The sequence below is a fragment of the Lagopus muta genome, chromosome 19 (genome assembly GCF_023343835.1).
Source record: "Lagopus muta isolate bLagMut1 chromosome 19, bLagMut1 primary, whole genome shotgun sequence".
Classification (NCBI taxonomy): Eukaryota; Metazoa; Chordata; class Aves; order Galliformes; family Phasianidae; genus Lagopus; species Lagopus muta.
The window spans coordinates 8573285-8591216 of NC_064451.1; the positions used below are offsets into that span (position 1 = coordinate 8573285).

At 53.3% G+C, this 17932-nt stretch overlaps 1 protein-coding gene across 10 annotated transcripts in view; it reads left to right on the forward strand.

Annotated features, from left to right (window-relative positions):
- LOC125702400 (DAB2 interacting protein) overlaps positions 1-17932 on the forward strand; it is a 152011-nt gene that overhangs the window by 122323 nt on the left and 11756 nt on the right. For 9 of the 10 annotated variants that reach the window (XM_048965569.1, XM_048965568.1, XM_048965566.1 and 6 more), the window contains 6 exons: positions 5911-6055; positions 8020-8164; positions 11642-11878; positions 13046-13247; positions 13829-14007; positions 15454-16330. In XM_048965569.1, the coding sequence (XP_048821526.1) occupies positions 5911-6055; positions 8020-8164; positions 11642-11878; positions 13046-13247; positions 13829-14007; positions 15454-16330 (1785 nt within the window). The remainder of the gene's footprint in view (positions 1-5910; positions 6056-8019; positions 8165-11641; positions 11879-13045; positions 13248-13828; positions 14008-15453; positions 16331-17932) is intronic. The other variant, XM_048965567.1, reaches the window with a different exon arrangement.

Sequence of the window (17932 nt, forward strand, 5' to 3'; positions counted from 1 at the left end):
AAGTGTCACCCCAATGTTGGGCACTGTGAGCCGTGTGCATGCGTATCTGAGAGCTGTTGTCACTGCTGCTGCTTTTTCCTTCTCTCTCCAGTGCTGGAGAGGCTCAGGAGAGAGCAGGGATGTTTCAGGCTCGTGTCTGTGCTAGTGCTTGAGATCCCAGAGGCTCTGCACGGGGGACGCTGCAAACAGTAAACAGACGTGATGTATTGCCCCCTAAAATGGAGCTGCTGCTTTCTCTGCCTGTCATCTGCCGTCAGCATTAGCGCAGGGTTGAGAGAGCTGTCAAAGCAACAGGAGTTACTGGAGCATGGGAACCGGGTGATGGCTCCTTCATGGAGGAGTTGGACAAGCAGAGAAAAGGAAAAGCTGGCGACAAGGGGAAAAAAAAGTAGATGAATGGGAGAGGAGAGCACCCACCCACCCTGTGTGTGTGACATGGCCACGTGCCCAGCATGGAGCCCCATCCAGAGCAGATGGGCTGTGCTGGTATCGTGGTGCTCCTGTCCCTGAGCAGACTTCAGCCCTGCCTGGGTTTCTGCTGCCCCTGTGTTGGGCTGTGTGGGGCTGTGAGGAAGAGAGCTCTCTGAGCTGAAGAGCACAGATGTGGTGATGGGCAGTTGCTAATTCATTTCACTGATAAAGGGCTTTCTGTGGTTCTTGGCTGCTGTAGGTGACATTAACGCAGCAATTACAGCTGGAGTGAGAAACAAGTGTCCGGCAGGTTATCTATGGAGATGTGTTAGCAGCTGGTTGCCTTCACGGTGTTCAGGTGCTGTTTTTCCTGTAGCTGTGCACTGTAGGTGCAGTGCAGTCCCTTGCTGAGGCACAGTGGTCCCCCAGGCTGGCAGAGCATCCATGCATGGCAGTGCCTGCTGCCCCGCAGCCCTGTGGACAGAGCAGCCCTGCACAGCCCCCGGCTCCTGTCAGTGCCTGCTGTGCTGCAGCCAGGAGCCTTTACTGGGGCTGGTCAGAGCTGTAGGCAGGCACGGTGTTGGCAGCAGGGGGGCAAGGGCTGCAACTGCATCTTCTCCCTTAAATAACTGCATCAGCCTGAGCTTCCTTTCTTTATCACAGTAGATTAAAAGATGGGAAATGAAAGCAGAGAGTCCTCCCCGGAGTCAGAGGCCGTGCTTCCTTTGATCTCTGCTTGGGAAAGGGAAAAGCTTCACCCCCGCAGAGCTGCATGAGGGCTCGGAGTGCATCAGGGTATGGCTGGAAAGCCCAGAGCAGCTGCCAAGGTGGGGAGAAGGGAAGAGCGTTCTGATACAGGTGGCAGTGCAGGCAGGCAGGCTGGCTGAGGGCTGCCCGGCCCAGAGGAGGCACTGCCCTGCATCCTCCATGTGTTGGGTACTGCCATCCTCCCGTCATCACAGGCACCAGTGTTACCTATAAGGGTGTGGCGAGATGCCTGACTATTTTGATGTGTTTTTCAGCCCACAGACAAAACACACAACGTGGTAATTAAAAATGCTGGGTGTGCTGAGCCCTGCCATTAGCCCAGGCTGATGTGGGCTGTGTGATGTGGTTACAGAGAGGCAGGCTGCATCCTTCCCAGAGGGAGAAGGGCTGGGGCTCTCAGCACCTGCAGAATGCTTCCCTCGCTTAGGTCTGTTTAAGGGCTCTCTCACAGCTTTTGCAGCTCAGTTAATAATCATAAATATATAAAAAAAAAAAACTTCCTTGTCCAAATGGTTGGTAGATGAAATCCAGCATCAGACAAAGCTCTAACTAACCAGCTGCTCACTTGAAATAAATATTTATTATGGTGTGAATGGAGTGAAGAATAAACATGTGTCCCTATTTGTTTATGCCGCAAGGATTTGCTTTCCATAAGCAGATGCATTCGCTCCTCCACGTGAGGCTGCTGCAGTCTCCCTGCCTCCTGCCCAGCCTGAATGTGGGGCTGCCTGATGGGGAGCAGTGCTTGTGTGTCCCAGCCTTAGGAGCCAGGCTGCTGCACACCTGCAGCCATAGGTGATGCTGGCACCATTCCCTTGCAAGGAGTCTCCCCCATAATGCTTTAGACAGCAGCCATAATCAAGCTAATAAAGCTTTTATTCAGTGTTATGCGCACGCCCGCTCCCCTTTGCCCTCCCCCCAGGCACAGCAGTCAGGCAGGTCAGGAGGCTGGAAGGGGAGTGCAGTGTGGGAGCAGGAGTGTGCTGTGCAGCAGGGCTGTGCTGCTGCCAGCTCAGGGAGGTGGTGCTTGCTCTGCTCTCACGCTGATGGCATGTCCTGCAGTTGGGTTTCCTTATTGCCGTGAGAACATCATGGCCATAGCTGCCTGTGTGTTAACCCTTGTGGTGCCATTTCCCCTCTGTTTCCCAAGGAAAATGAGTAACAGCAGAAGTGCTGGAGCACGAGCTCCTGTGCTGAGCAGAAGGAGCACCACGGGTGTTTTCTAGAATGGCTCCTTGCAGACCGCGTGTCAGCGAAGGGTTGAAGCTGGGCTGTGATGTGCAGCTCCACGCCTCCTGCCTGACCTCCTCCCAGGGCTTCCTTCTTCACTGCTGCATAAAAGCCCTGCTGGACTCTGGGCTGCTTTCTGAAATGAGCACTAATCTCATTACCTCTATCAATTCAATCCTCTTAAGGTGAAGGCAATCCTATTAACGAGCCTTGCTATGTGGAGAACCCCCAGACCTCGCCACCAATCCACCCGTTGGGCGCTGAGTAACAGAGCAGCTCGCTCAGCACCGACAGCCCCTCTCTGCTCTCCCATGCCTGTCCTTGCAGGACTGGTGCTGCAGGACCTTTCCTGGCACCCTGAGCTCCTCTGCAGGGTTCCTGATGCTGCCCCTGTGGTGCTGTCGAACCCGGACAGGTGTGGGGTTGCAGGCAGGGCCTGGACTGGGTGGTGACAAAGCTGGCTTCCTTCTGCAGCTCTGTCTTGTGAAGGAGCTGCTTCTCCTGGCTTTTGTGTGCTTGAGTGATGCAATTAGCCCAATTGCTTGGCCCTATTGGCACCACAGTGTAGGATTGTTTCTTGAGCAGGTGTCAATTTCACACTCAGTGGATTTCACTTTGCAAGGAGCCTTTCCCCTTCAAGGCCCTCTCCTGAGCAGCCCCTGTTCCCAGCTGCTGTTTCCCTGCCCCAGGCTCACCTTCAGCTGTGTCAATGTGGGGCTGCTGGGGCCGTGCAGGAGCAGCCTTGCAGCAGCTCATGCTGCAGTAGCTCCTACTTGGAGGAGTGCTGGAAACCAGTGCTGTCTTGCTCTGTCATGCTCTTAATTTGTTTATTTATGAGTTGTTCCTCCTTATCAGCATATGTGTGGTGACTGAGGTTGCACAGGTTCAGCAATGTCCAATTGGGACAAATATCCTTACAATAATAGCAGGAGCGAGCCTGAAGAGCACTGCCACAGCCCTTAATTTTTACTGTAGGCCTTTCCCTTCCCCTCTCAACTCTGATGTAATGAAATAAAGCATCTAATTTTCTTCCGTTGTCAGGGGCCCTAACTAAAAACAACCCCCCACTGATCTCTGCTGCTCACAAACAGGGAGTTTATTGGCTTTAGTTATTGCATTTTATTTGGAGACTTGTATGTGGGTGAGTGAAGCCCCCAGAAGGATCCAACAAGTATTTGCATTCCATTTGTGTCTTCCGAGTGTTGGCTGCTGGCGTTCTTGAGGCAGAGATGGCAGATGTGTGATCTGGAGCTGATGTGGCTCCTTGGTGCAGAGGGCTGAGCCACAATCAGTGCTCCTTCCTGGAGTGCCTGGCTCTGCAGCACGGCTCAGGGCTGGCTGGCTTGGCTCCGTGTCACCAGGGAGCTGCTGGGCTGCTGAGAAGCCCTGCCTTGTGGCACGGCCTGTCTGCTGATGGTGGCAGGGCTGTCCCAGCACACCGTGCTCCAGCCGTGGCTGCTGTGCTGTAATGGAGCTCCTTGGGCTGCCGGCAGTTTTCCTGGCTGCTCCCAGGGCAGCAGGGCTGTTCTCTCACCTGCTGAGCTGCTGCTGGTGCTCCGTATGGGACAGTGACTGCCACAGACGTTTTGAAGGGATATTTCCTGGCTTTGTCTCGAGTCACGTATGACTCATTTTTAATTCTAGTGAATTCTGCCTGTTAGCTGAAATCATCAAAATTCGCATGCTGCTGGCTGGAACCTGCTGCCCGGGTCTCTGCAGCTCTGGCAGGCAGCTGGGTTCTGTGTGGGAGCTGGCACTGCGTCCCCACGTCCTGCCACAGCTCTGCAGCCCTGCGCTCAGAGGGAGGCAGCACGGGTCCTCAGCTGACTGGAGGAGGAGAAAGCAAACCTGGTCGAGGAGGAGCAGTAAAACTCAGTGCTCCTGAGATAATTAGCATGTTGGGAAAGTGACAGGAAAGAGAATCAAGCAAAGCCAAGGTCAGCGGCTGCTAATTAAGAATCAGCACCTTGTGTCAGCTGGAGCTGTGGCTTGGAATTGAAACGCATCCTGGGAGAGAACCAGGGAGATAAAGGTGATGGAGGTACCCAGATAGCGGCTAGAGGGATTTGAGCAGGAGTTTAAAGTTTCATTTGGGCTTGGCTGATAAAAGGGGCAAAATGGCAGAAAATCGTGGAGGGATTCGTGCCTCTGCCTGCAGCCTGGGTTTGGCTTCACCTGGGGCAGCAGCGCAGTAATGAAGGGCTGTGTAGGTGCTGTGGTTTGGCCTTGGAATGGACCAGCAGTGCGTCCCAGCGTGAGCCTGAGGATTCCAGGTCACACCTGGGGTTCAGCAGAGGTTGGAAGGTGAGCAGAATGTGCTGCCATGTGTTGGGCTGGAGCTGCTTTCTGAACCTGGTTAGACTTGCAGTGTGCAGGAGCTGCAGCTCAACACAGCACCTCCAGGAGTGCCTGCTGCCCGTGCCCAGAAATGAGCTATGTACATCTTGTGTGCTCCTGCTGCGTGAAGGAGAATTTCTCATTGAAAGGTTATTCCTGAGCAAGTTGTTTGGTGTTAGAGTAACGTGGTTTGGAAAAGGTGCTCTTGGCTACAGAAGTGAAGCTGCAGGTCAGCATTCCTGCCTCCTGCACAGGGACTTGGTTTCCACGCAGGATGAGGGGTGCTGGCAGCCCGGCCTGCTGTGCATCCAGGTGAGTAGCATAGGTGGGAGGATTTTCTCACGAGCAGTGTAGAGAATGGGAGCTGAATGTGTGTTAGCATTAAAACCTGCGTGGCATTTCTCCTGCATTAGTGCTAGCTACACCACACTAAACATTACACCACACAGTGGATTTTCAGGAGAATGCACTGGGAGTTACGTGACACTCTGATCACTGATGCTGTTGCTGAGGGAGACGTAGAGCTCGGTCTCAGATGCTGGCTTTCTATTGGTGTTTGCAATTCAGGAGCTCAGAGCCGTGCACAGGGCAGCTGTCAGTGTGCACACTGCTTTGCTCACCCCTTCCATCGCTGTGCAGCACAGAGGATTATGAAATTGTGTGGTATTTGGTTCTGTGCAAGTCAGCCCAGCAAAGCGCCCGCAATGCGTGCTGTAACAGTGCTGTTTATTTTCATGGGTACTGGGAAATAGGACGTTGGGTAACCCTGGTGCATATTGCAGGCCTGATTCTCGGCCATTAACTGTGGGGCACAGTTCACGACACCCAGGTTATGTCCCTAATTTGCAGCCACTGCAGTTTGGTACGAACACAGCCACGTTGAACAGTGGGAAAAGTACTTCATCCACAAAACACGAGGCCAAGATGGGACCCATCAGAAAGCTGAAACTGATGGAGGGGTAAATGTGGTGCAGGCCTGGAGTGGATCGCTTTGGGGGTGCAGATGCTGTCACTGTGCAGAGACTGTTTTCTGCTCTTGTCTCTGTGGGGAGCAGGAGCAGCACTGTGTGCACAGGGACACTGCGGCGCTCCGCTCCCTGTGTGCTGGGAGAGCTGCACGGAGTGTGTTGTACCTGGTGACCCACCATGGGCTTTGCTTTCCAGGATTTCTTGACTGACCTGATGATGTCTGAAGTTGATCGCTGTGGTGAGAATGAGCATCTCATTTTCAGGGAGAACACACTGGCCACCAAAGCAATCGAGGAATACCTGAAGTTGGTGGGACAGAAATACTTGCAAGATGCCTTAGGTACGTACCAAGGGTCGGCTGCTCTGCGCAGTGCTGAGTGCAGGCCAAGCCCTGATGGCCCTCGAGGTGGTGGTGTTCCCCCAGCAGGTGACCTCCAGCTGTTCTGGAGAAGCCTGAAGGCCGCATGCTGCCTGCCCGAGGTGCAGCCCGCAGCAGGGCAGCACAGCCCCAGGTGAAGGTGGGCGCTCAGCTGGCGCTTCGTCTGCTTCCACAGGAAACAGCAAAATGGTATTTGCAGGCACGGCCTGCCAAGCCTTCTGTGTCAGCAGTGGCAGTGTCACGGAGGCTGACTGAATCCTTCCCTGATTGCACACCCCCGGCCGGAGATGCTCCCCCCGGTTATTTGCAGCGCTTGTGAGTCAGATGAAATCTCCCAAATTACAGTGATGAGAGCTGCCTCCCTCACAGCACCGGGAACCCTCCTGGTGGTTTTTGAAAGGGCTGGCTATGCTCGTGGCTCCAAAGATATTTCTCCTGATGCAAATGAAAATAATTAGAGGTTCCGCTGTTGGGCAGGTCAGGAAGGAAGAGCAGCGCTGCTGCGTGCAGGCGGCACAGCGTGGGCTGGGGGCTGCTCTGTGCGAGCAAAGGCAGTGGGGTTTGGGCACATCCTTGCAGAGGGGCGAGCAACATTTCTGCAGAGCTGAGTCTTTCAGCATGTTAGCTTCCTGCTAGTGAATTTGTGTAATTCTAGCAAGGACCACAAAAGCATAAATACTTCATGAAGATAATAATGTACTGATGAAGTTGAGGAAGGGGAGCAAATGCAGACCAGCAGGGAGCCCACCAGAAGAGGAGAAGAAATCTTCATTATTCCTGTCTTGTAATCTGTTCTGGTTGAGGTCTGTAAGTAGTTTACCTCAAAAAATTTCTGAAAAACCAGGTGATTAATCAAGGCAGCAACTTTTGTAATGGTCCCCTGTCAAGACTGATGTTGCTGCCTGATGCAGGAGCAGCCTGCAGTTCCTGCATGGTGTTCAGGCATGGGTTCTGCATGGACCTTTTATCAGGGAAATGATTAATCTGTATGTCAGAGGGAGCTCAGTGCAGTGTGGTGCTTTCCTTCAAACCACGAGGCACAAGCTGGTAATAGGGCCGGATCATAACAGCAGGCATTGCTGGCAGGCAGGCAGAGAAGCTCTGCAGCTCCCAGCAGAGCTGAAAATACACCAGATGGGCCCTCTGGTACTAAATATCTGTTTGAGCTGAGGAAAGGGAAGAGTGCAGATGAGAGGGAGCAGAAGGCACAAAGGTGGGAAAATCCCAGACAGGTCAAGAATTGGGAGATGACCAACAGGAGTGAGAGGGGAACCAAAGCACCGAGCACAGCCAGTCCTGTAGTGCCACATGAAGCCCAGGATCCCCTGGCTGCAGGGCCTGGCACTGCTCTGGGTCCTGCTGCAGCCCCACTGTGCCACCCCCCTGCCATGGGTCCAGGGGCACACAGCTGGACCTGCAGCACCAGGACTGCCCACAGTCTGGTTTGGTTTGAGCCTGGGGCACCTCTGGTTAGGAACGGGCAGGCAGGAATGCAAGGAAGCTCACAGAAATGCTGTAATTCGATTTGGTGTGATGTTCAGCTCAAAATAAACCAAGTAAATTGTTTCTTTCCTTTAATTATCCATTTCTTCTGTGAATCACACTGGCTTGTCAGCACCAGGGGACTGTAGCAGGCGCAGCCCACGGCAGCAGGACATCATACAGATGATGACAGAACCTGCCACATGCTTCCTGGAGATAGCCCTGGGGAGTGTGGCTGCAATGGGGCGGCTGGGGGTTTGGGGCAGGCAGGGGAAAGAGATCTGCCAGCAGAGCAGCTCCAGGGCAGCACCTGGGGGTAAGCAGGTTGGCACTGCCAGCTGGGGGCAGGGAATGGCCCTGCTCTCCAGGGTCCAGCCTGCGTGACAGCACTGGGGCTTGCTTGAAGGCTGCATCTCCAAAACCCATCACTGTCTATTTTACAGGGGAATTTATCAAGGCTCTCTATGAATCAGATGAAAACTGCGAGGTGGATCCCAGTAAGTGTTCATCCTCAGACCTCCCTGAACATCAGAGCAACCTGAAGATGTGCTGCGAGCTGGCCTTCTGCAAAATCATCAACTCCTACTGGTCAGTACCCTGCGGGCATCACTCCCCTCCACGAACTGCCATAGAGGAGCAGTATGGTGTCGGGCTCTGGCCATGTCTGCCTGGCACGGCCTTGCCAACCCAAAGGGTAGCTGGGGGGCTTCTGTGTGAGACTGTCAGGGGGACTGGGCTGAGCAGGGGTGGCACAGGCAGTGGTAGGTGCACCTGCAAAGATGTGCAGTGCCTTGTTGAGCTCCTGTGTGCCTGGCATGGGAATGGGAGGACTGCTGTGCACAGAAGAAGACTCTTTCAAGGACAGATTTTCTGCTGAGCTTGTTTAGTTTGGGGATGCAGTTCCACACTGCCTTCAGGGCCGAGAGCCCATCGCATTTCAGCAGGTGGTGAAGGGTCACTGCAGCACAGACGCAGGACAGGGTGGTAGAGCCAAAGAGTAAGAGCTGCCTTTGCCAGTGTGACCAGTTCAGAGAGGGGCTTGATACCAACCATATATAAAAGCCTGGAATAAATATCAGGAATGCTTGTCCTGAGTCTCCCACCCATGTCACAAACCTGTATGTGCCAGGTGGGTCAGTATGGACTGCCTGATTCCCCAGAGCAACCACTGAAGTTTTGAACCCTTCTGCAGCAGGCAGGATCTATGGCACTCCTGGTGCAGCAGGGAAGCTGCAGCAGCACAGGGAGCTTTTGTAGAGGCAGAAGACTCCTGTTGCAGAGTTCTGGAGCAAGGACACTGCTGTTAGTGCTCTGTTGCTGTTTGGCTTAGCATCCTGCATTCCTCAGGGTTAACCCGTCCATGTCCTGGCCCTCAGGGACAGCTGGCCTGAATATGCAAACCTGACTGGAGTGAGGCAGTGGTGTGCTGTGGTGTCTGGTGGTGCTGGTTTGTGCCCCTCAGCGCTGGGGACTGCGGGGACCAGCAGCCCATGAGACTGCTGCAGATGGTGCCTGGGAGGGGGAGAAATGTGCTGACCCTCTTTACTTAGAGGAACAAAAATAGTTTCTTTGTGTGTCTTGTTAGCAGACCCACAGGTTTTCGTCCTGGCTGAATAGAACAAACGTGTTTATCCTACTGCAGCGTTTGCAGTCTTCCTGGTTAAAAATCTGAGATTAGTTGTTATTGATGTACTTTGTAGCAATGCTGTTGTTGCCAAACATCAACCAAGGATTGTCTTGGAGGAAGGAAGTCTTTGGTAGTCAGAACTCCTCATTTTCTTCCCAATCCCAGCTGTTGTGTTCAGGTCTGAAAACTCACTGTATGTAATCCCCCTAGATACAGAGTGTGTTGTCTTGCAAGCCCAGAAGGAAGGGAATTGCTTTTCCTGATGTTGCTCAGGGAGAGAACGAGCAGCAAGAGGCTTGTTCACACTTCCTGCATCCACCACAAATAGGCAGAAGGGCACAGTTCTGTGCAGGTAGTGCATACCTTAACTGAGCCAGTTAATGACTCTGACTCACGAATTGTGCTTACCTGCTCTCCCAAGAGGAGTTCACTGCTTTTAGTCACCGGCGGATAATAATTGTTCAAATTAATGCCTTCCTAAAAATACCCAAAGCAGCACTAAAAGGTTGGCCTAAAAATAGGTCTGAAAAGTGATGTAGGGAAAGCCGGGAATGTGTGGAAGGTTGGTTCCTCCAGTCCCACTGCTCCAACGAGGGCTGGAGCAGCTGAGCTGCAGCTCTGGGCGATCCCTTCCTGCTCCTTTGTGCTCAGCAGTTCTTGGGGATTAATTGGGCTGATATCGAGAATTCAGAGTTGGCCAAGGGATCTTGACAGCTAACGGTCTTGCTTTAAATAGAGTGCCAGGAGTGTGTGTGCTCATCTGCCAGAGAGTCAGAGAGAGGGAAGAGGTTTACAATAACCGAAAATTGTTATAATTATGACATAATTTGGACATCTGGAAAGTTTCGGCGTAAGCAGAATTTCAGCATGTGGAAGCTCGTTACTGGAAACTTGGGTAATGAATTACGGGCCCGTTTGTCACATAAAGCCAGCTAACTGAATTCCATACGCCATTACACAATTAAACTTTTATGATCTCGCAGCCCGTGACAGTGAGCAGTGCTTAGGGCTGCATGCTGCTGGTGCATGCGTTTCCAAGGGCTTACTTTCCAGTAACTGTACAACCTGTCCTGATCACTCAAGCCTTAAATTGCTTAAAGGATTCTCCTATTTCTGGGCAAATACCGTGAAGTAAAAGGGCTTTGTCCAATTGTGCGAATCAAGACAGAGAGAGAACTTTTTCAGCCAAAGACGTTGGCTGGTGTTACTTATAAAGCACAGGGCAAAAGCTCGTGCAGGAGAAAGCATGAATCCAGTATGGAGCAGAAGCCAAACACAGTGGCAGCGTTTTCTGAGCGTTGTGCTCATGTCAGGATGGAGAAAACTTCAAGCATGAGGATGTGCACCCCGTGTGCACAGCAAGTGTGGCTGGGCAGGCTTCTGCACCAGGGGAGCAGGACAGCATCTCTGGCAGCACGGCACACGTGGCTTTCTCTTTCCAACAAACGTGGGGGTCAGTAGCAGGGCAGTCAGTCCCAGAGTGGGGCACGTGGCTGCTGGGAGCCAGCTCAGATTGCTTCGCTCATCCCACGTAGTCCCTGCAGCAGAACTGGGAAAACATCCTCTGAAATGGCTGTTTGTTAAGAAAATGTGTGACCTAAAATGGAGTCTGACCTCCTTCGGTCCGCTTTTATGCCATCCAGCTCTGTAGGTGAATGACTCTGGGTTTCAAACAAAGACGGTGGTTGTGGCCAGGGCAGGCGCTGGAGCCGGGGAAAGGGTTGATACGGGAGGCCTGGGGGCCATTGGGGACCCATTGTCAGCCTGCTCCTGCGTGGGAGTATCCAGCTGCATAAACAGCCTGTGCTGGGAACAGGATAAGGTGGGAGCAGGGAGCTGGGAGGAGAGCGGGCAGGCAGCTGCTTATCGCGGCGATAAGGGCTGCTGGCCTGGGGGAGGTCTGGTGTCCTGGGAAGCCTGGCCGAGGCCGATGCAGTTGCAAGGCTGGACTAAGTGCAGCGTGGCTCTGCTTTGCCCTTGTCTCCGTGGGATCTGCTCCAAGAGTTTGAACAGGAGCAGTGCAATTTGCACAGCCCTCCCTCCAAGCACCAGCTGCACCGGTGACCTTGGTGCACCCCCAGTGTCCCACAGCTCACGGGCAGTGCCCCATCTCTCCAGGGTGGTACACACTTGTGATGATGAGCTGCTTGATTTCCCATCCCTCTTCCCGGTTGTTGGAGGTTTTGGCTTGGCTTTTTCCTGTGTGGTTTGAATATCCTAATGGATGCTCTGGGCAGAAAAAAAGAAAAGATGGAAAAAAGAAAATACAGAAGCCTGTGACTGGTATAGGTGGAGGTGCTGCTGTGGGTCAGCAGGGTGTAAGGGTCTGGCTGTCATACCCAATGGCTGGTGCACAGCATGTTTATTTATTACTGTGCAGCAGTTCAAACACCCTGGCCTTGAACTTACCATCCCTGTGCGTCCTCTTGTCATTTCAGTGTCTTCCCAAGGGAGCTCAAAGAAGTTTTTGCCTCGTGGAGACAGGAGTGCAGCAACCGTGGCCGCCCAGACATCAGCGAGCGACTGATCAGTGCCTCCCTGTTCCTCCGCTTCCTCTGCCCAGCTATCATGTCCCCTTCCCTCTTCAGTCTCCTGCAGGAGTACCCGGACGACCGCACTGCGCGCACTTTGACCCTCATTGCCAAGGTCACCCAGAACCTGGCCAACTTTGCCAAGTAAGAAGGAGTTCTGAGGAGGGGGAGGAAGCCCCAGGGCTGCAAGCAGAGCTTCTGCAGCAGGCATCCCACGCTGGCTGCTCCTTTCCTAATGCAAAGGGCCTGTTTGGTTTCTGTTGTTTTTTTCCTCCCTGTCTCTCTGGGATTCTCACTTTTATGTCAGGGAGATCATTTAAGTTTCCAAAACAGCCATGCGTTTTATGAGTAGGAAAGCAGACTACTGTGACCACAGAGCAGAACACCCAGGCAAAGCCAGGAAATCTGTCCCATGATGGCTGTGCTGGGGGAAGCTGATGGCATCTGCTTTGCTTCCCACCACAGGCACCAGCAGGACCAGCACCCAAACGGTGTGTGCAGCTCAGTGCCTCCAAGGAGCTCTTACAGTGCAATTGTTTGAACTGGGATGGCAAGAGAAGCTAATGGGGACACACTACCAGTTTCTAAATAAGCCCATAGGTTTGATGGAAACAAAGCAAGAGATTTCTGAACATCTTTCCTCTGGCTGCAGCTCTGAGCTACTTATCCTGAGCTCTGATAACGAAATGATGAGCTTTCTGAAACATGAATGGACAGTCTCTGTCTAAAGCTTCTTAGATTTAGAAGCTAGCTTAGCATACACACTCGCAGCCAGGAATGCACATGCGTGCACACACAGGAGGGAGACATGCGAGTGTGTTACACCAGATGACAGGAATTCATATTCCTGACCAATCCCTAACCTGAAGGGTTTTCAGATTTTCAGCATTTTACAGGAAAGACTCTTTCACTAAGCTGACATTAGTCAAACCAAAGTGATCAAGCTGTCCTGCAGACTGCACGTGACCAGGCCTCTCCTTGCAGAATTGCTGGGGAAGAACATGGGACTCCTGCAGCCATCACTTGCTGTGCTCCAGTCAGTTGGTTGGGCTTGGTGTTATAATTTCTTCTTTTTTCTATGGCTTTCACCTTCATTTCTGTTGCTGAGATCCTGCACTGATGAGGGGTTAGCTGGGTTAGGCTGGCATTTGGGTTCCTTGTTTGGTACCAGCTGCTTGTTAGCAGCCTGGTAATCCCAAAGACTTTGCACGCGTTCAGATGCCAGAAGACACTGCATATATAGCTGCTCATTCTGCTCACTGCACCTCTGTTTACAGGATTTAGCTGAGACTTGTTTTGCTGTCTCGACAGGTTTGGCAGCAAAGAGGAATATATGTCTTTTATGAATCAGTTTCTGGAGCATGAGTGGACCAACATGCAGAGATTCCTACTGGAGATTTCCAATCCAGAAACCATCTCAAACACAGCTGGCTTTGAAGGCTACATTGACCTGGGCCGGGAACTGTCCACTTTGCACTCGCTGCTCTGGGAAGTCATTTCTCAGCTGGAGCAGGTAGGGGGGCTGCAGGGACAGACTTCAGCCAGTGCTGGGCACACGGGCTGCCCTGCAGCATGCACCTGCCCTTTGTCCAGCCAGTAACCACCCCATCATGGTGTGGGAGCACAGCACAGCTCCTACTGGCTCTTGTTCCACCTGTGCTGCTGGAGATTATCCTTTGTGGCTTTCTTTAAGGCTGGCGAGTACTGCCTTCTGCCTTTGCTTTTCATCACTGAGGGGTGAGGATGTTGAGATGTGAAGGCAGAGCTGCTGAACACCAGGCTGCCTTGTTTGTCCCAGCACATTCCTTTTATATTAAAAGGAATTCTGTACAGTGACCTGAACCAGGCTTGGCCGCAGGTGTCATCTTCGTATGAACCATCTGAAGTGTGCTAGCTTCCTTCTGCCCCACAGCTGCAAATAACTTCTGAAGCTGTGTGTTCTGGGATAGGTTGTAGCCTTGGCACTGGAGTTAAATGTTGGAGAAAATGAATGTTGCTAAGTTCCCTGAAAGAGGCTGCCCAGCAATTGGCAGAACCTGAAGTTTTCTTGCACAACCCACGACGTTGGTAGTAACTCTGCTCTTGTCTCTCCAGAGCACTGCAACAAAACTTGGCCCTCTGCCGCGGATCCTGAGGGACGTCAACTCGGCGCTCAGTAACCCGGCCTGCGTGCAGGTCTCAGTCACAGCTGATCACACTGCATCCACACCCAGTGCTGGGAACAGCATCTCTGCAGGGCTGCAGAAAATGGTGATAGAGAATGACTTATCTGGGTAAGAGCAAAAGAGGTGGCCTGGCCACAGACCAGGGAAATACTGAGTGTTTACCTGTTACCAGAACCTGAGCGCTTGTGGGCTCAGGCAGGACAAGGTGTAGTGTGGATTTTCCTGATTCATTGGCAAAGCTTTCCAATTGCAAAACTGATACTGGGTGTAGTTCAGCTCTGAATCTAGGCATAGCAGTGGGCAATAGTGCAAGTCAGCAGGTCCATCCTGAGCCAGAACTGAGGATGTGGTGTGGGAAATCAAACACTTGGTTCTGGGCTCCACTCTTGACACTCAGCTGCAGAAGCAACACATCCGTCCTTTGACAGCATTGAGGCTACTTACCTCAAAACAATGAACGTTCATAAGGTGTCTGCATATGCAGGATTTATCCATCTTTGTAAGACATTGGATATGTGCTGAATTCAGTGTGGTCCAAATCTGGGCATTCCACTACCAGCGGGCAAGCTGCAGAGGCCTAACCATCAGTTTCAGTCTGCTCCATCCTGCTTGTATAATAAATGGGTGTTTTTAACGAGCAGTGATTCACAGACACAGTCACCAAACACACTTTTAGGCCTCATTATGTAAGAAAAATCAATCATGGGAAAGATGACTGTGTTGCAGACTAAAAATGTTTCTGTTTGTGGAAAATGAAATAGAGCCCACATAAATTGAAAGACACTGCTAATAAAATAGTTTGTAAGTGGAACCTGCATAACTCTTAACAGTTTAATTAGGAATGAAAGACAGCAATGGAGCTGGACTTGCTGTAATCAGAGCTTTCATCTCTAATGCTTCCCAGCTTGAGGTACAATTATTTAATGCTATGGAGGATCTCTACTAGTATGCCATCACCCAAATACTTGCTTACAGTGCATCACCTTTGATCAGTGGTATATTCACATTGAGCTACTGCAAAGCTCTTTCTTCCTGTCTGCAAGAAATCAATATTGCCTGAATTTATCTGCTACAGCAGGAGCAATGGGTGGATAACTTTCAGTTGCTAGGATTTAGCTCTGCAGTTACCGCCCTGTGTCTGACCCTCGGATGCGCAGTGTGGATCTGGTCTGCAGGGTGCCGTGCCAATATGAGGCAGCTTAGTGCCTGGGCACAGGGCAGGCAGGAGTGCTGAGGGCACGGCCAGCTGGAAGCTGGTGCGCTGTCGGCACGCTGAGCAGAGTGTGGATGGTGAAGCAGAGGCTGCAAGCAGTGTGCTGTGAGCCTATAAACTCCTGCGTGGCACAGAGCTCCGTGCCCAGGGCCCCTCTGCTCCCACATCCCCACTCCTGTGCACTGTCCCCGCAGGGCGGGCTGTGCCTGCGTCCCATGCAGCTGTGCCACACCAAATGCTTCTGAGTGATAATGTTTTCCTGCTCCTGTGTGGCATTCACAACTCTTCTTTGTTTTGTTTTGTTTTCCTCTCCTCTTCCTCGCGCACTGACTTCCCCGCAGTCTGATAGATTTCACACGGTTACCATCTCCAACCCCCGAAAACAAGGACTTGTTTTTTGTCACAAGGTCTGCTGGGGCCCAGCCCTCGCCTGCCCGAAGCTCCAGTTACTCAGAGGCCAATGAGCCCGACGTGCAGATGTCAAATGGCAGCAAGAGTTTGTCCATGGTGGACTTGCAGGACAATCGGCTCTTGGACAGCGGGGCCAACGCGCCCGGCGCTGCCGACTCCCTCAACGACAGTCAGTCGTCCCTGGGGCAGTTGCAGGGCGTGTGGACCACTCGGACTCAGCAGAGCAGCATGGCGGGTATGGCCACAGTGCGCCGCGTGGGCCAGACGCCCACCACGCCGAGCGGTGAGAGCGCGCCCGGCCGGCCCCAGCTGCTGGCCCCGCTCTCCTTCCAGAACCCCGTGTACCAGATGGCCGCCGGGCTGCCGCTCTCGCCCCGCGGCCTGGGCGATTCCGGCTCCGAGTGCCACAGCTCACTCAGCTCCCACAGCAACAGCGAGGAGCTGACGGCCAACAAACACGGCTTCGCCGGCCCCGCCGCCAGCGAGGACTTCACCCGCCGGACGGGGGAACTGGCCCGGCGGCAGCTCTCGCTTTCAGAGAAGGGTGGGCAGCCCACCATGCCAAGGCAGAACAGCGCGGGACCGCAGCGGCGGATAGACCAGCCACCGCCGCCGCCACCACCGCCCGTCACCCGGGGCAGGACGCCGCCCTCGCTGCTGAACACGGTGCAGTACCAGCGGCCTTCCAGCGGCAGCATGATGTCCTCCTCACCCGACTGGCCCGGCAGCGGGGCCCGTCTCCGGCAGCAGTCCTCCTCCTCCAAGGGCGACAGCCCCGAGATGAAGCAGCGCACCATGCACAAACAGGTGAGTGGGGGGCTGAAGCGGCTGGGGGCTGGGAGGGGACTTGGCCACGGGCTTGGAGGAGAAATCGGGCGGGGGGATGCTGCAGTGGGAGCAGGCTTTGTGGAGCTTTGTGGCGGCATGGTGATTGTAGCGCGGTTCTGCACCCAGCCTGGCCTGAGCCAGAGGCCCTCTGAGGAATGGGACACAAAGGAATGCTCGTCCTCCGTTCCTTTGTCATGCAGCACGTTGGAGGTGCTGGATGCGGGGCGGTAGGTGGCAGAGCCGCCTCTGTCCTGCGCTGCCGCCTTGTCACTGCTTTGCCTCTCCATGCGCAGGCTCTCATCCCATGCCATAGCCAACCCAGCACCATCTCACAGACTCGGACCAGGCCCTCATCTCTTCTTGTATCTACAAAGCTCTGTACTGCTGCTCCTGTTCTCCTGGAGCCATGGTGTCCATGGACATTCCAGTTTGCTCCATTAGACCCTCCCCTGTGAGGGTCCTCCTGTGCACGTGGGGAGAGCAGGAAGGAAGAGGTGTTTTCCTATCAAGAGCAAAGTCCCTTCTGTGCAGAGCCTGGCAGCACTCAGGTCCTGGAGCACATCTGCTTTGCAGAGATCTGGCTGTGCAAGGTGCTAAGATGGACACAGTAGGTCGCAGGGCCCTCTGGCTTTCCTGGCATGGGTAAATTGCTTTTCATCTTACATTTCAGATATAACCCTGTTAAAAAAAATTAACACAGGAGGGCCTCTCAGTGGCTAAAGGGAGAGTTGTAACAGTAATAAGTAATACAAGCCCAGAGAGTAATACAAGGCCAGAGCTGCCTGCTCCTCAGCACAGGTTCCATTTCAGCAGCAGAGGTGGAGGCCGTTGGCAGTGCTGCTCATTGCAGGTGGTTTCAGCCCGATCCAGAGCTGTTCTGTGCACACTGTATTGACTCTTAATCACTGACATTAGCAGGCATGCCATGTTGCAGCATTCATGTAATATGGATCGATACTTGTTAGGTGCAGAGAGCACAGCTGTACCACAGCCACCCGCTGGGGCGATTCCTCCCAGAACAGTGCTGGGGACACCGGGTGACCTTGGCCGCCTGGTTGGTGCTCCAGAGCTTTCCTCTGCCCTCACTGCCCTCTCAAGAGCTGAAGTCCCCAAAATGCCCCTCCCAGCCTTAATCACGTAGTTCACCTGTCTGTTGGCTGTGAATCATAAATCTGCTGCTCAAGAACCGAGAGCTCCCACATGGTGGCCATTTGAGGAGGATTGCTTTCAGCAGTACCTCCTCCACCTCCTGAGTTCACCTGGGCTGCCATCAAACCCATGCCAGACAGGAGCAGGCTGTGCTTTCCCACATCTTCAGAGAGAAGGAGGAGGAGGCAGAAGGGCTGGTGGGCAGTGGCTCTGTTAGTGGAGAGCATTGGACCCAGGGCCTTTCCATCACTGAGGAGGGCAGCTCTCCTGCGCTCAGCCCTCAGTGCTCCATGAGCTGTGCCTGAGCTTCTGAAAGTTGTGGAAATGAAGACAAAGCTGAAGGATGGCACAGGAAAGCTTCCAGCACCGGTGCTTTGAATGGAGGAGAAATTTCCCAATCTCTTTGCCTTGTTAATTTGAACAGGTCATCCA